This window comes from Ranitomeya imitator, chromosome 1, assembly GCF_032444005.1.
Source record: "Ranitomeya imitator isolate aRanImi1 chromosome 1, aRanImi1.pri, whole genome shotgun sequence".
NCBI lineage: Eukaryota > Metazoa > Chordata > Amphibia > Anura > Dendrobatidae > Ranitomeya > Ranitomeya imitator.
The window spans coordinates 116,892,219-116,909,871 of record NC_091282.1 but is presented as its reverse complement, the minus strand read 5'-3'; the positions used below and the strand labels follow the sequence as shown (position 1 = coordinate 116,909,871).

The 17,653-nt window shown below is 45.4% G+C and overlaps 1 protein-coding gene and 1 non-coding gene across 5 annotated transcripts; both read right to left on the bottom strand.

Moving 5' to 3' along the window:
- Positions 1 to 354: 354 nt before the first annotated feature.
- SDHAF1 (succinate dehydrogenase complex assembly factor 1) lies at positions 355 to 17,440 on the bottom strand. 4 transcript variants are annotated; one of them, XR_011318225.1, is made up of 3 exons: positions 17,384 to 17,440; positions 6,864 to 7,194; positions 355 to 1,509 (listed from the first exon to the last, which is right to left on the bottom strand). XR_011318225.1 is itself a non-coding variant. In XM_069750023.1 (2 exons), the coding sequence occupies exon 2, from the start codon at positions 7,180 to 7,182 to the stop codon at positions 6,934 to 6,936; it is 249 nt and encodes an 82-aa protein (XP_069606124.1). In that variant the 5' UTR covers positions 7,183 to 7,194; positions 17,384 to 17,440; the 3' UTR covers positions 6,708 to 6,933. The 4 variants fall into 4 exon arrangements, 1 of the variants encoding a protein (XP_069606124.1); XR_011318227.1 differs by having other exon boundaries at positions 17,391 to 17,436; XR_011318226.1 differs by lacking the exon at positions 17,384 to 17,440 and adding an exon at positions 17,217 to 17,377.
- Positions 13,742 to 13,862, bottom strand: LOC138660532 (small nucleolar RNA SNORA47). The gene has a single exon (XR_011317919.1). It is a non-coding gene; the product is annotated as a small nucleolar RNA SNORA47 (small nucleolar RNA).
- Positions 17,441 to 17,653: the final 213 nt, after the last annotated feature.

Below are 17,653 nucleotides of genomic sequence, written 5' to 3'. Positions count from 1 at the left end.
TCTGGACCTCAGACTTGGCCGAAGGTTCACCTTCCAATAAGACAATGACCCTAAGCACACAGCTAAAATAACACAGGGGTGGCTTCAGAACAACTCTGTGACCATTCTTGACTGGCCCAGCCAGAGCCCTGACCTAAATCTGCAAGGAAGAATAGCAGATGATCCCCAAATCCAGGTGTGAAAAACTTGTTGCATCATTCTCGGCTTATGCGAGCTTAGGTAGGAATGTTCTGCTAGCAGCAATCACCAGGGCTTAGTCCTGCTCAGGGAGTTCTTCTGTTTCTTTCTTTTTTGGATGTTCCATGGTCTCCTGTGTCCCCCAATGAAGCGACAGGAAAAGAGTATTTTGGATACTTATAAATAAATAATAATCTTTATTTTTATATAGCGCTAACATATTCCGCAGCGCTTTACAGGTTGCACACATTATCATCGCTGTCCCCATTGGGGCTCACAATCTAAATTCCCTATCAGTATGTCTTTGGAATGTGGGAGGAAACTGGAGAACCCGGAGGAAACCCACGCAAACTTAGAGAGAACATACAAACTCTTTGCAGTTGTCGTCCTTGGTGGGGTTTGAACCCAGGACTCCAGCGCTGCAAGGCTGCAGTGCTATCCAGTGCGCCACCGTGCTGCCCATACTTATAAAATCTTTCTTGAAGCCTTCATTGGGGGGCACAGTTCCCACACTTGTTGTACCCATGTTGGGCTTATTCATGTTTTCTGTTGCTTCTCCTACTGCTTTCTAACAGACAAGTTTTGTGCCAGTTGGTGGTTTTACCCTGCTGAGGAGGAGCCAACTTGTTTTGCCTCGTGAAAGAAGCATACACCCATGGTCTCCTGTGTCCCCCAATGAAGTAAGTAACCAAAATCATCTTATTAGTAAATGACTCAATCATGTCTAACATATTTGGTAAACTGGTCACCCCTTGTAAAGAAAAAATGTCAAGTTCTTTCAAATTACAATTGCTGGTTGAGATCAGTTTGCAGAGAAATACATGCTCTTATCTCCCCCTAGCGGAGGCATGAATTATTCCATACTTCTCACTGCACCAAAGCCTGGGAAGTTTCCTAAAAGAAGTAGTCACACTTCAGGCTTCTGATTTATCAGATATCTTTATACCACAAATTTATCTTACGCCGTTTTTTTCCAGTAGATTGTGCAAATACTTTTCGGTGGCATCATACGACTTAAATACTTTGCGCTTCCTCTCTTGGGATTACACACAAAATCCAATTCAAAGGAAATATAAAATAGTTCTATATTAGGTTTTGTAGACAGATACAAAATATATATATACAGGTATAGTTGATTTATACTTCATTTTTTAGTTCACACGAGGTCCCCATGTTACATCCTACATCCATTTCTGCAGTGTCCATCCACGGCGCAGAGGCTGTATCTCCACAATCCCTCTGGATTCATAGTAAACGTGGCACAGAGTACAGAAACTCAGGATGTGCTTCTGATAACGGACGGTTACAGGCCCAGCATCTCACCGCAGCGTCCTGAGGATAGAGGACATAGACCAGTTACAGTTTCCATATGACTGAATCATTAAAGGGATCCTGTCAGCAGGATTGTGCACAGTAACCTACAGACAGTGTCAGGTCGGCACCGTTATACTGATGAAAATGATACCTTGGTTGATGAAATCAGTCTTGTGGTTGTTGTTTAATCTTTATTTTCAGTTTTATGTTAATGAGATTCTCGTGCCCTAAGGTGGGGTTGGTGTATGTGTGTTCCGATTAAAAAAAAAAAAAAACCCTTCTACAGGAAGATGCCAGCCGTGGCACCTGCTCTACAGCAAAATTGCATGTTTTGTGTGCCAATAATACTTTTTTTTCAGGTTGTTCAGCTAGAGGAAAAAAAAATCAATTTGAAAATGGCGCTCGCTGTGCCTGCGCAGAAGCTGCTATTGGTGTGTGCTGCTGTGATCCGATAGCTGCTACTGCACATGTGCTGGCGGTGCCATGTTACTGTAGAAGAGAAAAGTTCCTCCTCCAAGATGGCGCCGCCCGTGCCTACACAGTACAGCTCTTGGAGATATATATGGAAAGAGGGGTATGATGTTATCTGGGGTCCATGACTCCCATCATTGTGGTGTGAATGCACATGTGCACAGCTCTCTGCAAAACTGTAGACCTGCACAAGGCTGGGAGGGCACGCAGGCACGCAGCTTGGTGAAAAAGCAATAACCATTAGCACAATTATTAGAAAATGGAAGAAACACAAGATGACTGTAAATTTTTCCTCGGTCTGGGGCTCCATGCAAGATCTCGCCTCGTGGGGTAAAGATTCGCTGATTTCTGAGCCAGAAGTGGCAGGCACTTATGTGTTACACATACTCCCGGCCAGAGCCTGTCCAGTGGGCACGGCATAGCTCCATACACTTGTATGGAGCGAGGCTGTACCCTCTAGTGGACCACCCACACTGGACAGCAACGTCTCTAGTCGTGTGTGGCCTCACTTAATACAAGTGTATAGAGCAAGGTTGCGCCCACTAGTCGGGCTCTGGCCAGGAGTATGTATAACTAATATGTACCCTCCAGTCCCGACTCAGAGAACGGCGAATCTCTGCAGCGCACAGTGACAAGCCCATTAAGTTTTATAGAACGTAGTTTGGAAATTTGAACTATTATTGCAATATGCCGGTCATTTCCCATAGTCACAAATGAGATATAACCCGTAGGAAGCAGTACAGGGGACTGCTCCACCTTCTCATGCCTCCAGTCGCAGCATTAACAAATAGCACCTTAAATAAACACTGGTTATATGGTCAGCAAAAAATATTGCTACTACTAATATGTCTTCACTAGATGGTGGCCCGATTCTAACGCATTGGGTATTCTAGAATATGTATTTATGTATATAGCAGCCACATAGTATATAGCACAGGCCACGTAGTATATAGGAGTACTACGTGGCCTGTGGTATATACCATGTGGCTGCTATATACATATTGTAGAATACCCGATGCGTTAATATAGGCCACGCAGTAAATAACAGCCCACATAGTATGTAACACTGGCCAAGTAATATATAACACAGCCCACATAGTATCTAACAGTGGCCACGTAGTATATAGCAGCCATGTAGTATATAACACTAGCCACGTAATATATAACACAGCCCACGCAGTATCTAACAGTGGCCAGGTAGTATATAGCAGCCACGCGGTATCTAACACAGCCCACGTAGTATTTAGCAGTGTGGGCACCATATCCCTGTTTAAAAAAATTATTAAAATAAAAAATAGTTATATACTCGCCCTCCGGCGGGATCCAGCGAACCTTTGGCGATGCGCGTGGTTGCCGCCATCTTACGTTCCCAGGATGCATTGCAAAGCTACCCAGATCACTTAGCGGTCTCGCGAGACCGCTAAGTCTTCTGGGTAATTTCGCAATGCATCTCTGGGACCGGAAGATGACGGCAGGCGCGAGCGCATCGTCGGACTACCGAAGGTGAGAATAGCAGGTTTTTTGTTTTTTTATTATTTTTAACATTAGATCTTTTTACTATTGATGCTGCATGGGCAGCATCAATAGTAAAAACTTGGTCACACAGGGTTAATAGCGGCAGTAATGGAGTGAGTTACCCGCGGCATAACGCGGTCCGTTACCGCTGGCATTAACCCTGTGTGAGCGGTGACCGGAGGGGAGTATGGAGCAGGCGCTGACTGCGGGGAGTATGGAGCGGGCGGCAGGCACTGACTGCAGGGGAGTAGGGAGGGACTAATCGGACTGTGGCCGTCGCTGATTGGTCGCGGCAGCCATGACAGGCAACTGGCATGACCAATCAGCGACTTGGATTTCCATCACAGACAGAGGCCGCGACCAATGAATATCCCGGACAGACAGACGGAAGTGACCCTTAGACAATTATATAGTAGATTACTATTTATGCTGTATTTTAGGCTAAAGCCACGCATCACTCAGACACTTCTAAGTCGTCACCATAACGTTTTGTTACTCAAACTGATCGCTGTAGTGTAAAGCCCTTTAGCCAATAAGCTTCTATCCATTACCGGCGGCACCATTCTGTAGGCAAGCTGCTTTACCAGGAAACCATGCAGCCAGTATGAAAGCCCCGCCACACAGCACACAGAGGCAGTTTTCTTGCATTGTGGCCACCCAGCATGACAATGCTGTTAATGATATTGGATTCTGCAGCATTTTCAGATATAAATAGCAGATCCCAGCTTTGTCATTAGTACAGCAAGTTCAATACTTAATGCATCTCTGCTCATTAACCCTTTTCTCTCATTGTACATACTATTCCGTCCATGTGGGGTGGGCCTTAATTCCCACGGACGGAATAGTACGTCCAGCCTATCGCAGCTGACATCCGGCACTATGTGCCAGGAGCGGTCACGGACCGCTCCCTGCACATTAACCCCCGGGCACACCGCGATCAAACATGATCGCGGTGTGTCGGCGGTGCAGAGAAGCATCGCGCAGGGAGGGGGCTCCCTGCGTGCTTCCCTGAGACCCCCGCAGCAACGCGATGTGATCGCTCCCTGCAGCAAGGCCCGGATCCAAAATGGCCGCGGCACCCGGGTCCTGCAGGGAGGGAGGATGCTTACCAAGTGCCTGCTCAGAGCAGGCGCTTGGTAAGCCTGCAGCGCTGCAAGTCAGATCGCTGATCTGACAGAGTGCTGTGCAAACTGTCAGATCAGCGATTTGTGATGTCCCCCCCCGGGACAAAGTAAAAAAAAAAAAAAAAAGTCAAAAACAAAATTTACACATGTGTAAAAATAAATAAATAAATAATTCCTAAATAAAGAAAAAAAAATTATTATTCCCATAAATACATTTCTTTATCTAAATAAAAAAAACAACAAAAAAAGTACACATATTTAGTATCGCCGCGTCCGTAACGACCCAACCTATAAAACTGTCCCACTAGTTAACCCCTTCAGTAAACACCGTAAGAAAAAAAAAAAAAGAGGCAAAAAACAACGCTTTATTATCATACCGCCAAACAAAAAGTGGAATAACACGTGATCAAAAAGACAGATATAAATAACCATGGTACCGCTGAAAACGGCATCTTGTCCCGCAAAAAACGAGCCGCCATACAGCATCATCAGCAAAAAAATAAAGAAGTTAAAGTCCTCAGAATAAAGCGATGCAAAAATAATTATTTTTTCTATAAAATAGTTTTTATCGTATAAAAGCGCCAAAACATAAAAAATGATATAAATGAGGTATCGCTGTAATCGTACTGACCCGAAGAATAAAACTGCTGTATCCATTTTACCAAACGCGGAACGGTATAAACGCCTCCCCCAAAAGAAATTCATGAATAGCTGTTTTTTTGTCATTCTGCCTCACAAAAATCGGAATAAAAAGCGATCAAAAAATGTCACGTGCCCGAAAATGTTACCAATAAAAACGTCAACTCGTCCCCCAAAAAACAAGACCTCACATGACTCTGTGGACCAAAATATGGAAAAATTATAGCTCTCAAAATGTGGTAACACAAAAAATATTTTTTGCAATAAAAAGCGTCTTTCAGTGTGTGACGGCTGCCAATCATAAAAATCCACTAAAAAACCCGCTATAAAAGTAAATCAAACCCCCCTTCGTCATCCCCTTAGTTAGGGAAAAATTAAAAAAATATATTTATTTCCATTTTCCCATTAGGGTTAGGGCTAGGGTTGGAGCTAGGGTTAAAGCTACAGTTAGGGTTGGGGCTAAAGTTAGGGTTTGGATTACATCTACGGTTGGGAATAGGGTTGGGATTAAAGATGTGTCTGGGTTAGAGGTGTGGTTAGGGTTACCGTTGAAATTAGGGTTCGGGGTGTGTTTGGATTAGGGTTTCAGTTATAATTGGGGGGTTTCCACTGTTTAGGCACATCAGGGGCTCTCCAAACAGGACATGGCGTCCGATCTCAATGCCAGCCAATTCTGCGCTGAAAAAGTAAAACAGTGCTCCTTCCCTTCCGAGCTCTCCCGTGTGCCCAAACAGGGGTTTACCCCAACATATGGGGTATCAGCGTACTCAGGACAAATTGTACAACAACTTTTGGGGTCCATTTTCTCCTGTTACCCTTGGTAAAATAAAACAAATTGGAGCTGAAGTAAATTTTTTGTGAAAAAAAGTAAAATGTTCATTTTTACTTAAACATTCCAAAACTTCCTGTGAAGCACCAGAAGGGTTAATAAACTTCTTGAATGTAGTTTTGAGCACCTTGAGGGTTGCAGTTTTTAGAATGGTGTCACACTTGGGTATTTTCTATCATATAGACCCCTCAAAATGACTTCAAATGAGATGTGGTCCCTAAAAAAAAAAAAATGGTGTTGTAAAAATGAGAAATTGCTGGTCAACTTTTAACCTTTATAACTCCCTAACAAAAAAAATTTTGGTTCCAAAATTGTGCTGATGTAAAGTAGACATGTGGGAAATGTTACTTATTAAGTATTTTGTGTGACATATCTCTGTGATTTAATTACATAAAAATTCAAAGTTGGAAAATGGCAAAATTTTCAAAATTTTCTCCAAATTTCTGTTTTTTCACAAATAAACGCAGGTAATATCAAAGAAATTTTACCACTATCATGAAGTACAATATGTCACGAGAAAACAATGTCAGAATCACTGGGATCCTTTGAAGCGTTCCAGAGTTATAACCTCATAAAGGGACAGTGGTCAGAATTGTAAAAATTGGCCTGGTCATTAACATGCAAACCACCCTTGGGGGTTAAGGGGATAAGATATGTTTATATATAAAATATGCCTTTGTACGGTTTGTTCCTGATCTGGGGTTTGCCAACTTAAGTTAAGAATCCGGTCAGAATTTACATAAAGCTTCCTCTTCAGAAGGTCTCGTCATAGTCTACAGAATCAAAAGACCCACCATAAATCTCCAGTGTTTCCAGGGCTCATCAGCAGGAGACTGGTCTTTCCCCTTATGTCGGGGGCACGTTTTAGGCATCGGTGGAGGTTTTGATGAAGGCTCCGAGCCGTTTTGTGTTGACATCTTTCAGTTGATCCAGCTGTCTCCGGCCACGACGCATGAGATATTCTATGTGCATGACATCGGTCCTGGGGATTTTGGCATTATTCCTGAATTCATGCTGGATTCGGGGCAAGAAACCTGGTTTGTCCTTTCCAGCTCGCAAGAACTGTTTGTATAGACTCAGGACTTGTTTCTGGAGGTTGCTGTGTCTTATCATTGTGTGTCATAGCTGCAGAGACAGAAGACACAGAGCCACTTGTTACATGAATATTGTAGGTCTCATAGTGGTGAAGAATGATTTATAATACAAACCTAATACCACCCCAGCAGCAAATCAGAATGCAGAATGGACACTGGCCGTCACACAAGTGGAGATTAGCGCTAGACTAATGTTAGAAGTCCAGTTTCAGCAAACAAAGTTTATTCAATACACAGTAAAATGTTACACAATTTTCTAACACTTTCTATAGCCGTTTCTCGCTTCTGAGATCTCTGCTATCGGTCAATGAGTGGAAAGGTTGTTTCCCTAGACCAGCGTTTCCCAAACTTCCAGTCCTCACAGGTTGTGTTTCCAGGATTCCCATAGTATTAGAGTTTGGTGGGAGAATTCCTGATGCCTTGATGATACTACTAAGAAAATCCTGAGAACATGACCTGTTGGGGACCATGAAGACTGCAGTTTGGGAAACGCTGCCCTAGGGGATGAAAATCTGTCTTGGTAGTGTGATGGAGAGAATGGTGGTAGTTATTGAAAGTCTCCATGAGCTGCAGACATTTCTTATTTCATGAATGCAAGCAGAGATCTGAGAAGCAAAGTAGATTATAAAATTGTATTAGTTCAATTATAGTAAGAATAAGCTTTGTGCCTGTTGTACTACAATGACAAAAAGACTGACTGGCACTTCCAAGCTAATGTGAACAGGTGCAAACTAAGAGCAGCTACCCCCATATACAATAAACAAAAATATCGTAGTTACTTACCGATAACGGTATTTCTCTGATCCCATGACGGCACTAACGAGAGAAAGGGATCCGCCCTCAGGGACAGGAAACCCACAGGTTAAAAAGGCGGGACCTCTCCTCCACCTCAGTTTGGTTTACAGAGCCTTGCAGGGAATTTCTGCTGTAACTTAATTGGTTATTTTACACAACAAAATATAACTATATACATATTTTCTATTATTATTATTATTTTTTTTTTTTTATGCACACCTCGTGACTTAAATTATTAGTAGTGTGGGCACCCATACGTGAAGGGAGGGAATATACAGGTGCCGTCATGGGATCAGAGAAATACCGTTATCGGTAAGTAACTACGATATTCTCTTACCCCATGACGGCACTAACGAGAGAATTTCAAAGATTGAAAGTTTAGGGTGGGACTACTGCCTCAAGAACTCTCTTACCAAAAGTTAAGTCTGAGGGAGAAGATAGATTAAGCTGATAGTGCTTGAAGAATGTAGAGGGGGAAGACCAAGTGGCTGCTCTACATATTTGATCTATTGATGCTCCACCACGTTCAGCCCAAGAGGTTGCCACCGACCTGGTTGAATGAGCCTTAATTGTGTCCGGAGCTTGTTCTCCGGAAGAGGTATATGACATCTTGATGGCATCTCTTACCCACCTTGCCAACGTGGCTTTCGATGCCTTGTGACCCTTATTTGGTCCCTGAAAGCAGACAAACAGAGCCCTCCCTTTCCTACACTCCCTTGTGGCTGATAGATAGTGTGTTAGACATCTCTTTACGTCTAGTGTGTGTAGAGCCTCCTCTTTTTTGTTTTTTGGATTGGGGCAAAAAGATGGTAACGCTATCTCTTGAGATCTGTGGAATTTTGACGCCACTTTGGGAAGGTAAGAAGGGTCAGTTTTAAGGATTACTCTGTCATCTAATATTTGGGTTAGAGGTGGGTAAGCTGATAAGGCCTGCAGATCACTAATCCTGCGAGCTGAGGTTAGGGCCACCAATAAACAGGTTTTCCAAGATATTATTTTCAGTGAAGCCTGAGATAAAGGTTCGAACGGTGCCTTAGTTAGTGCTGAAAGGACTAAGTTCAGATCCCAGGGAGGAGCGGTGAGATGTATAACTGGTCTGGACCTAGTAGATGCTCTAATAAATCTTTTTACCCAGTGATTCCCCGCCAAATCCTGGTTGTAAAGGGCACCCAATGCTGCAATCTGAACCTTCAGAGTGTTTGTTGCTAGGCCTTTCTCTAAACCTTTTTGAAGAAATTCTAAAATTTCCTGAATTGGCATCTGATTTGATAGGATAACCCCTGACGTGGAGAGGAACTTTTTCCAGACTTTGCCGTAGGCTCTGGTAGTTATAGGTTTTCTACTGGCCAGCAGGGTAGTAATTAGATTTGAAGAAAACCCCCTTTTTGTTAATAGTTTCCTTTCAAAAGCCAGGCCGTCATGTGCAAACTTTTTATTTGTGGGTGATTCACTGGCCCTTGATGCAGAAGGTCTGGGATATCTGGGAGTACCCATGGATCAGCTATGGACATTAGGCGTAGCCATGGGAACCATACTCTTTTCGGCCAGAACGGAGCTATCAGTATCACTTTGGCTCTGTCCTCCCTGATTTTCTTCAAGACTAAGGGAATTAGAGCTATCGGATGAAACACATAAGCTAGATGGAATTTCCATGGAATTAACAACGCGTCTATAGCCACTGGACTCCCCCGAGGATCTATCGAGCAGAAGGCCTCCGTTTTTCGATTTTGATTGTTTGCAAATAGATCTATATCCGGGGCCCCCCAAAGATCCACTATGCGTTTGAATAATTTTGTATTTAACTCCCATTCCCCCTGTTTTAATTGGGTTCTGCTTAGAAAATCTGCAGTTTGATTTTCTGACCCTTTTACGTGAAGGGCTGTCAGGGAGGACAAGTTGGCTTCTGCTTGCGACATGATGAAATTTGTCACTTTCATTAGGGATTGAGACCTCGTCCCTCCCTGATGATTTAAATATGCTACTACCACCTTGTTGTCCGTCAGTACTCTCACGTGGTGGGAACGGAGGGATGTTAAAAAATGATTGATGGCGTACTGAACTGCTAAAAGCTCTTTCATGTTCGAAGTAAGGTCTTTTTCTTCCCCTGACCAAGGACCTTGGGCAATTTGCCTGTTTAGGTGGGCCCCCCACCCCCAAGGACTTGCGTCTGTGGTCAGGATTATCGAGACCGGCCACACCCACGGAACCCCCCTCCTGAGATTGGACGGATTTGTCCACCAGCTTAAGGAAGTTTTTGTTCGAGAGGATATTTTTAATTGCGTCTCTAAATTTCCTCCTGCGTGGGATACTGCTTCTAGTATTTCCCACTGGAGATCTCTCGAGTGGCTCTGAGCCCACTGGACCGCTGGGATACAAAATGTCATTGACCCCAGTATGGACATGGCTTTCCTTAGAGTGATCAGAGGAGAAACACTCAACTGATTCACTAGATGTATCATATTGGATACTTTCTCTTCTGGTAGACGACACTCTTGCTTCGTTGAATCTATTACTATCCCTAAGTACAGCTGCACTTGAGACGGGATAAGCCTGGACTTTTCCAGGTTCAGAAACCATCCTAGATTCGATAGGGCTACCATCACTCTGTCTAGTTGCTGGCTGCAATGAAGAGAGGAACTGCCCATCACTAGTAGGTCGTCCAGATAAGGCACAATCAATATGTTTTGTTCCCTTATATGGGCCATTACTTCCGCCATTAATTTTGTAAATACCCTTGGGGCAATGGCTAGACCAAACGGAAGAGCTCTGTATTGGTAATGTTTTAATCTCCCTTGTATCATCACTGCCACTCTGAGGTACTTTCGGAACTCCGGATGTATTGGCACATGATAATACGCGTCTTTTAAGTCTATTACAGTCATGAAACAAGACGGGATAAGGGATCTGACACATGATTTTATTGTTTCCATTTTGAATTTCTCTATCACCAGGTATTTGTTTAGTTGTTTCAAATTTATTATCACCCTGAAAGTTCCGTCCGGCTTCGTTCGCAGAAAAAGTGGAGAATAAAATCCCCTCGTCTCTTCCTGTCGTGGAACTTCCTGTAAGACTTTCTTTTCCAGAAGACTGAGAACTTCCCTCTGGATACTCAGTTGCTCGATCTCCGATTTTCTTTGTGGTGTAACCACTAACTGACTGTGTGGCATTGTGTGAAAAGCTGGTTTTAGGCCCGTCTTTATGATGTTTAGAGTCCAGGCACTTCCAGAAATTTTTTCCCAGGTTTGAAGAAAGTGAGTCAGTCTCCCTCCTACCTGGGGCGCACCCTCATTGTGGCGTTTTTTTATTATCCGGTTTGTTAAACATAAACCCTCCTTTTTTGAATTTTCGGTCTTCCCACCCCTCCTTTTGGTTTTTTGGGGGGCGTCTTTGTGTGAACCTCCTCCCTCGAAAGGGCCGCCTGTAAGACTGATTTGGGAATCCTGGAAAGGCTTTCTTTTTATCCACCGCTTTTTCGAGGACATCGTCTAGGGTGGGACCGAACAAATATCCACCTTCATACGGTATGGAACACAACTTGGCTTTAGTTTGCAGATCCCCCGGCCAGCACTTCAGCCATAATGCTCTCCTAGCCGCATTTGAGAAAGAAGCTGATCTTGCCGTCAGCCTAACTGAGTCTATTGAGGCATCTGCTAGATACGCAGCGGCACCTCTCATTGCTGACACTGAGTCCAGTATAGACTCTCTCGGGGTTTTATTTTTTAAATTGAGTTTCTAAATGATCTAGCCAGACCATCAGAGCTCTCGCTGTACAAGTGGCAGCTATACCGGGTTTTAGCCCCCCGCTGGCGGCCTCCCAGGACCCCTTTAGAAAGACATCGGCCTTTTTATCCATAGGATCCTTGAGGGTCCCCATGTCCTCAAAAGGCAGAGCGAATTTTTTGGAGGCTTTCGCAATGGCGACGTCTAATTTTGGCGCCTTTCCCCATGATGCGCAGGCTGGGTCGTCAAATGGGTATTTCCTTTTGGGTGTCAACAGTACTTTTTTGTCTGGTCTTTTCCACTCCTTTTTTATAAGGGCTTGAATTTTTTCGTTTAATGGGAACACTCTGTACTTCTTTTGTTCCAGGCCACTAAACATAAGATCTTGTACAGATTTTTTGGAACGAGTGTCTGCCAGACCCATTGTCGCCCTAACCATTTTTACCAGCGCATCCGTTTCATCTATTGGGAAACAGTTGCGACCGCTTTCTGACGATGCGGAGGAGGATGCTGAAGCTGTAGAGCTATCTGAATCCTCACTCGAGCGATCTCCCTCGCTGGAGCTGTAATCTGGAGTTTTTTCTGTACGTTTTCTTTTACGGTTTTTTACACTTTTTAGTGCGTCTGCCACTTGGGTTTTAATTAAGTCTTTTAATTCAGATGTGAAACTCGGCGTCTCCTCATTAATGGTGTTCCTAATACATGACGCACAGAGTTTTTTAACCCATGAATCTGGCAAATCTGCTGAACAAAGCGGGCACACTTTATGTTTACTTTTCCCTTGGCATTTCTTTCCCTAGGAAACAATAAACCCCTATTAGGATATACACTTTCACGGAGGTCACTTACCCTCCTAATGTGAGGAAGATACCGGTTGTGGCTTTGAGGATGCCTCCTCCACTTGAACCACCGTCTCCCTCCTGGATCCACCAGAGCCTCTGCTGCGCTGGGATCCTGAGCTGCTGCGCTGCGTAGGTTTCCGTGACGAATGGCGCTCCTTCGGGTTCTTAGTCACAGGGGCCTGTGAAATTTCTTCCACCGACTGCTCTATTCCACTCATGGTGGTTTTCTGAGCAGCGGTATGCCCCTTCTCTTCCTGCTATATACCAATAGTGCGGCGCAAGGCGACTTCCGGATTACCCAGAGGTCCCCTGCGCCGCCCCGGAAGTGACCCCCGCGCCTGCGCAGTAAGACGCGCCAGCCTCGCGCGCGCTCCATTAGCCGCCGGCTTCACAGAAGGGACGGAGGGATCCCCGCAGCCGCCGCTGCCCATACCAGCGCCTCCTGTTGGTGACCGGCGTCACCTCCTTCTCTGAGCTCCGTTAGACCGGCGGTTTCCCAGGTAACCGCCGCTACCTATTACCGGCTGGTTTGTAGGAAAGGAGAAGAAGCAGACTTGTTCCTCTTCACTGCTTCTTCTCCACACATACCGACAGGGCCCGCCGACCCCGGAATGTGTCCTCAGGGAGAATATCCACCCGGAACCGCGGCAGGGCCCCCCGCTGCCTGAATTCGGTCCGATGGTCCCTGGAATCCCGCGACGAACGGTGAGCTGTGGGTTCCCCGTCAGGGACAGGAAACCGAACTGAGGTGGAGGAGAGGTCCCGCCTTTTTAACCTGTGGGTTTCCTGTCCCTGAGGGCGGATCCCTCTCTCTCGTTAGTGCCGTCATGGGGTAAGAGAAAAGCTGCACTCTGTACAGTGCTAAAGCATGTCAATATGAAAAACATGAATTTAGACACTAGACACGTTAGGACCGAGCAGTTTTGAGACCACCTTGTCGTTGCTTGCTGGGCATGCATGAACTGGCCAAATTATGTGCTAAGCGTGTCATTTTTTCCTAGTATCCAGAAGCAGTATTGCTATTCACATTTCATATTTACATGCTTTAGCACTACAGAGTGCAACTTTTTTTGTGGTACTACAATGACATTACACATCCTAAAAGGTGGGATAAGTAAAAGAATGATCTTGGGGCAGTTTTCTCTAGAAGTCAATAGATCACAGTCTTTAAAAAAAAAAATACTATAATGTTCTATACATAGAATTGCAAGTTGTTATTGCAAAATGCCGGTCATTCCCCACAACCACAGATGAGAAGGGAATGGGCAGAGGCAATGTTACTATAGGAGGATATAACCAGTAGAAGCAGTACAGGGGACTGCTCCACCTTCTCATGCCTCCTCTCAGGGTCTCACGTCACATCCTGTCTCTCAGGATTTACATAATAAAAAAACACAAAAATTGAGCTTTGATTAAAATGGTAGACATGCAGCACATAAACGCATGTTCACTTTTGCCAAAAAGCATAAAAAATACAAGAAACAAAATAATCAAAAAACTCTGCTGTAACTAAATAAGTAAAAAGCAAGTGCATCTAAATAACTCAGGGTTCTTAGTAATACTGTTTTTGATCAAAAATAGCAGAAAATCCATCCCACCGTCGTCAAGGTGCCCTGATCGGTACGGCCCTATTATGTAATATTTACATCATGTTTAGCAAACAGATCCCAACAGATGCGGCAGGAAAGGCTGGGGTGACAGGGCCGCTAGGCAAAGCCTCCGCCGAGGAGACAGGGCCGCTGGGCAAAGCCTCCGCCGGGAAGACAGGGCTGCTGGGCAAAGCCTCCGCCGGGAAGACAGGGCTGCTGGGCAAAGCCTCCGCCGGGAAGACAGGGCTGCTGGGCAAAGCCTCCGCCGGGAAGACAGGGCTGCTGGGCAAAGCCTCCGCCGGGAAGACAGGGCTGCTGGGCAAAGCCTCCGCCGGGAAGACAGGGCTGCTGGGCAAAGCCTCCGCCGGGAAGACAGGGCTGCTGGGCAAAGCCTCCGCCGGGAAGACAGGGCTGCTGGGCAAAGCCTCCGCCGGGAAGACAGGGCTGCTGGGCAAAGCCTCAGCCGGGAAGACAGGGATGCCGAGCAAAGCCTCCTCTGGGAAGACAGGGCCGCTGGGCAAAGCCTCCGCTGCGAAGACAGGGCCGCTGGGCAAAGCCTCCGCTGGGAAGACAGGGCCGCTGGGCAAAGCCTCCGCTGGGAAGACAGGGCCGCTGGGCAAAGCCTCCGCTGGGAAGACAGGGCCGCTGGGCAAAGCCTCCGCCGGGGAGATGGGGCCGCTGGGCAAAGCCTCTGCTAGGAAGACAGGGCCGCTGGGCAAAGCCTCCGCCGGGGAGATGGGGCCGCTGGGCAAAGCCTCCGCCGGGGAGACGGGGCCGCTGGGCATTGGACATTGTTTTTTTTGTTTTTTTACCTCCCCACCTTTATATATTCAAGACTAAGGGCACAATTAGGAAACGTCAACCCATCAGAGAATGACTAATGGACTAGCAGCACACGTTTTAATGGATCAGAAATAAAGAATTTGTTTCTTTTATAAGGGGACGTACCGTTTATCTCTGAAAGAAAACTTGAGTGTGTTTTGAAGCAAAAAATGTTGACAAAACGCTCAAAAGGACAGCCTGGCGTATTTTAAGCCTTCTCATTCAATTGCATTGTAACATTTCGAGCGTCTTAGCTAAAAACGTCTGAAGAATGGACAGCTCATTTCTTTTCAGGGCTCAAACATATGAACGGCAAGTTGTTTTTACAAAGACATGAATACATCCACTCTTTTGGGCATTTTGTCAGCACAAACATGGTGGAGAAGCACAGAGTGTGGACATATTTTATATGACTCATTTATATAGCACCATTAATTCCACAGCACTTTCCAGACATTATCACGCCCTAAGGCTCGGATCACAGTTTTGGAGTGAACCTGCTTTAAAAACAACACCTCAAAATCATTGGCCATCTGCACACAGTCCTTTTGTGGAGTTTTTTGTGTCATAGAGGAAACTAGATCAGAACAGCTAAGTTTTTTTCTCTAAAAATGTTGTGTGCACATAGCCACTTAAATTCAATGTAATATCCACTTTGCTGTTTATGGGTATGTGCACACGTTGCGGAAAATCCGCTGCGGAAATACTGCGGTTTCAGGCTATGTGCACACGTTGCGGATTAGGCTTAGGAATTTCTGGTGCGGATTCTGCCTCTCCTGGCAGAAAACGCACCTGCGGATTTGTCGTGTTTTTTGTGCGGTTCCGCAGCGTTTTTTGTGCGTTTTTGCTGCGGTTTTCTTGCGGATTTGCTGCGGTTTTTACCCTTGCGGTTTTCTATAATGGAATGGGTACAAAACCGCTGCAGATTCACAAAAAAGTAGTGACATGCTCCTTCTTTTAAACCGCAGCGTTTCCGCAACGGATTTTCCGCAAAGTGTGCACAGCATTTTTTTTTCTCATTGATTTACATTGTACTGTAAATCAATTGCGGATCTGCAGCGTTTCTGCACCTCAAAAAACGCTGCGGATCCGAAGAGAATCCATAACGTGTGCACATACCCTAAAAGAAGTAGCATGTCACTTCTTTTTTGTGAATCTGCAGCGTTTTTGTACCCATTCCATTATAGAAAACCGAAAGAAAACTGCAGCAACAAATCCGCAGGTGCGTTTTCTGCCAGGAGAGGTAGAATTCGCACCAGAAATTCCTAAGCCTAATCCGCAACGTGTGCACATAGCCTAAATGAGGTTTTTTTTTTGCCTGCAGCGGTTTAGAAAAGCACCTGGTGGATATAAAAGGAGAAGTCCACGTCCCTTTGATGCAAATCCTCCAGTAATCTGTACCAGACTTCACTTATCATGTAAATAGGCAGCAAAAATCGCATCAGGAATAAAACCGCTTCAAAAATAGTTTCAGGAAAAGAAAATCAAGTTTTTCAAGAAGAAACCGCTTCAGGGATCGCTTCTGGTTTGGGGACGTTTTCCTAAAGCAATTCTGGAGTTTGGGAAGATTTGTTTCCTGGCGTTCTTTGCAGTTTTAATTAGAAAGTGCCGAGGTTGGAGAGGTTTCCTTCAGGATCCGCTTTCTTTTTCCATAACAGGTAATTCTCAAAGACTCTTTATGGAGAAAAAAAACCTCAAAAACCTCCTAATATGGACAGCGAAGTGGATTTAATGAATTTATTATGGAAAGTTTTCCAAGAGTTTGAGGAGGATTGTGAAAAGGATCTGTCTGGTCAAAACAAAAAAAAAAAACCTAAAAAATCTGCGTGAACATCCCTGAAACTTTTCCTCACCTGCCCAACACTTAGTGTGAACGAAACCTTAACCGTTCACCCCAATAACGACATGGTGGCCGGTGCCAGCAGCAGGTCTCCAGGGGTGTACTGTGTAAGACCCCATGTCTGCCCCCCCAAAACACCTACGCCAGCAGCAAGTATCCCGGGGGGGAGGGGAGTGTATAAGACCCCATGTCAGCACCCCCATCACACTGCAGGACATAGAGGCCTCACAGCGACAGGATGCACTACTGTACCCAGCAGAAATGTCAGTATATGGAAATGCATAATGTCACAACCAGCAGCAGTTGTTTCAGTGTGGCCCCAGACTGTAGTGACCAGCTGCACATCCTGGGAGTTGTAGTTCCACATGAGCTGGAGACAAGCAGCAGACATAACTATCCCCTAGGCTTCATCCTGATAAATGTGGAGCCCCCAGCAATGCGTTACCTCAACTCGGCAGGGTTATATAAGAGCAGGCATAGGCACCGAGACATAGATCAAAGGAACTACAAATCCCAGCACATCCAGCCACCGCGCAGGTTACTATGACAACAAAGGCCGCAGGCGCACATGTCGCCGCTCTGTCACCTCCCGTGCACAGCAGGTACACTCACCACCGACCTTCCTCCAGGTCATCCACAAGCGTCACCGGAAGTCAGACCTCTCCACGACTCCCGACCTCTGCTGCCACCTGCTGTACGCACATGATCACTGCAGCCTGTGCGTGATAAGTGCGCAGCACTACATAAGGCCGGGCTCACACTGCTATAGACTAGGGAGAGTGCTATGTGAGGAAACATCGCATAGCACTCGGACAGTGTGGGGATGTGCACACGCTGCGGATTTTGCTGCAGATTCGCAGCAGTTTTCCATGAGTTTACAGT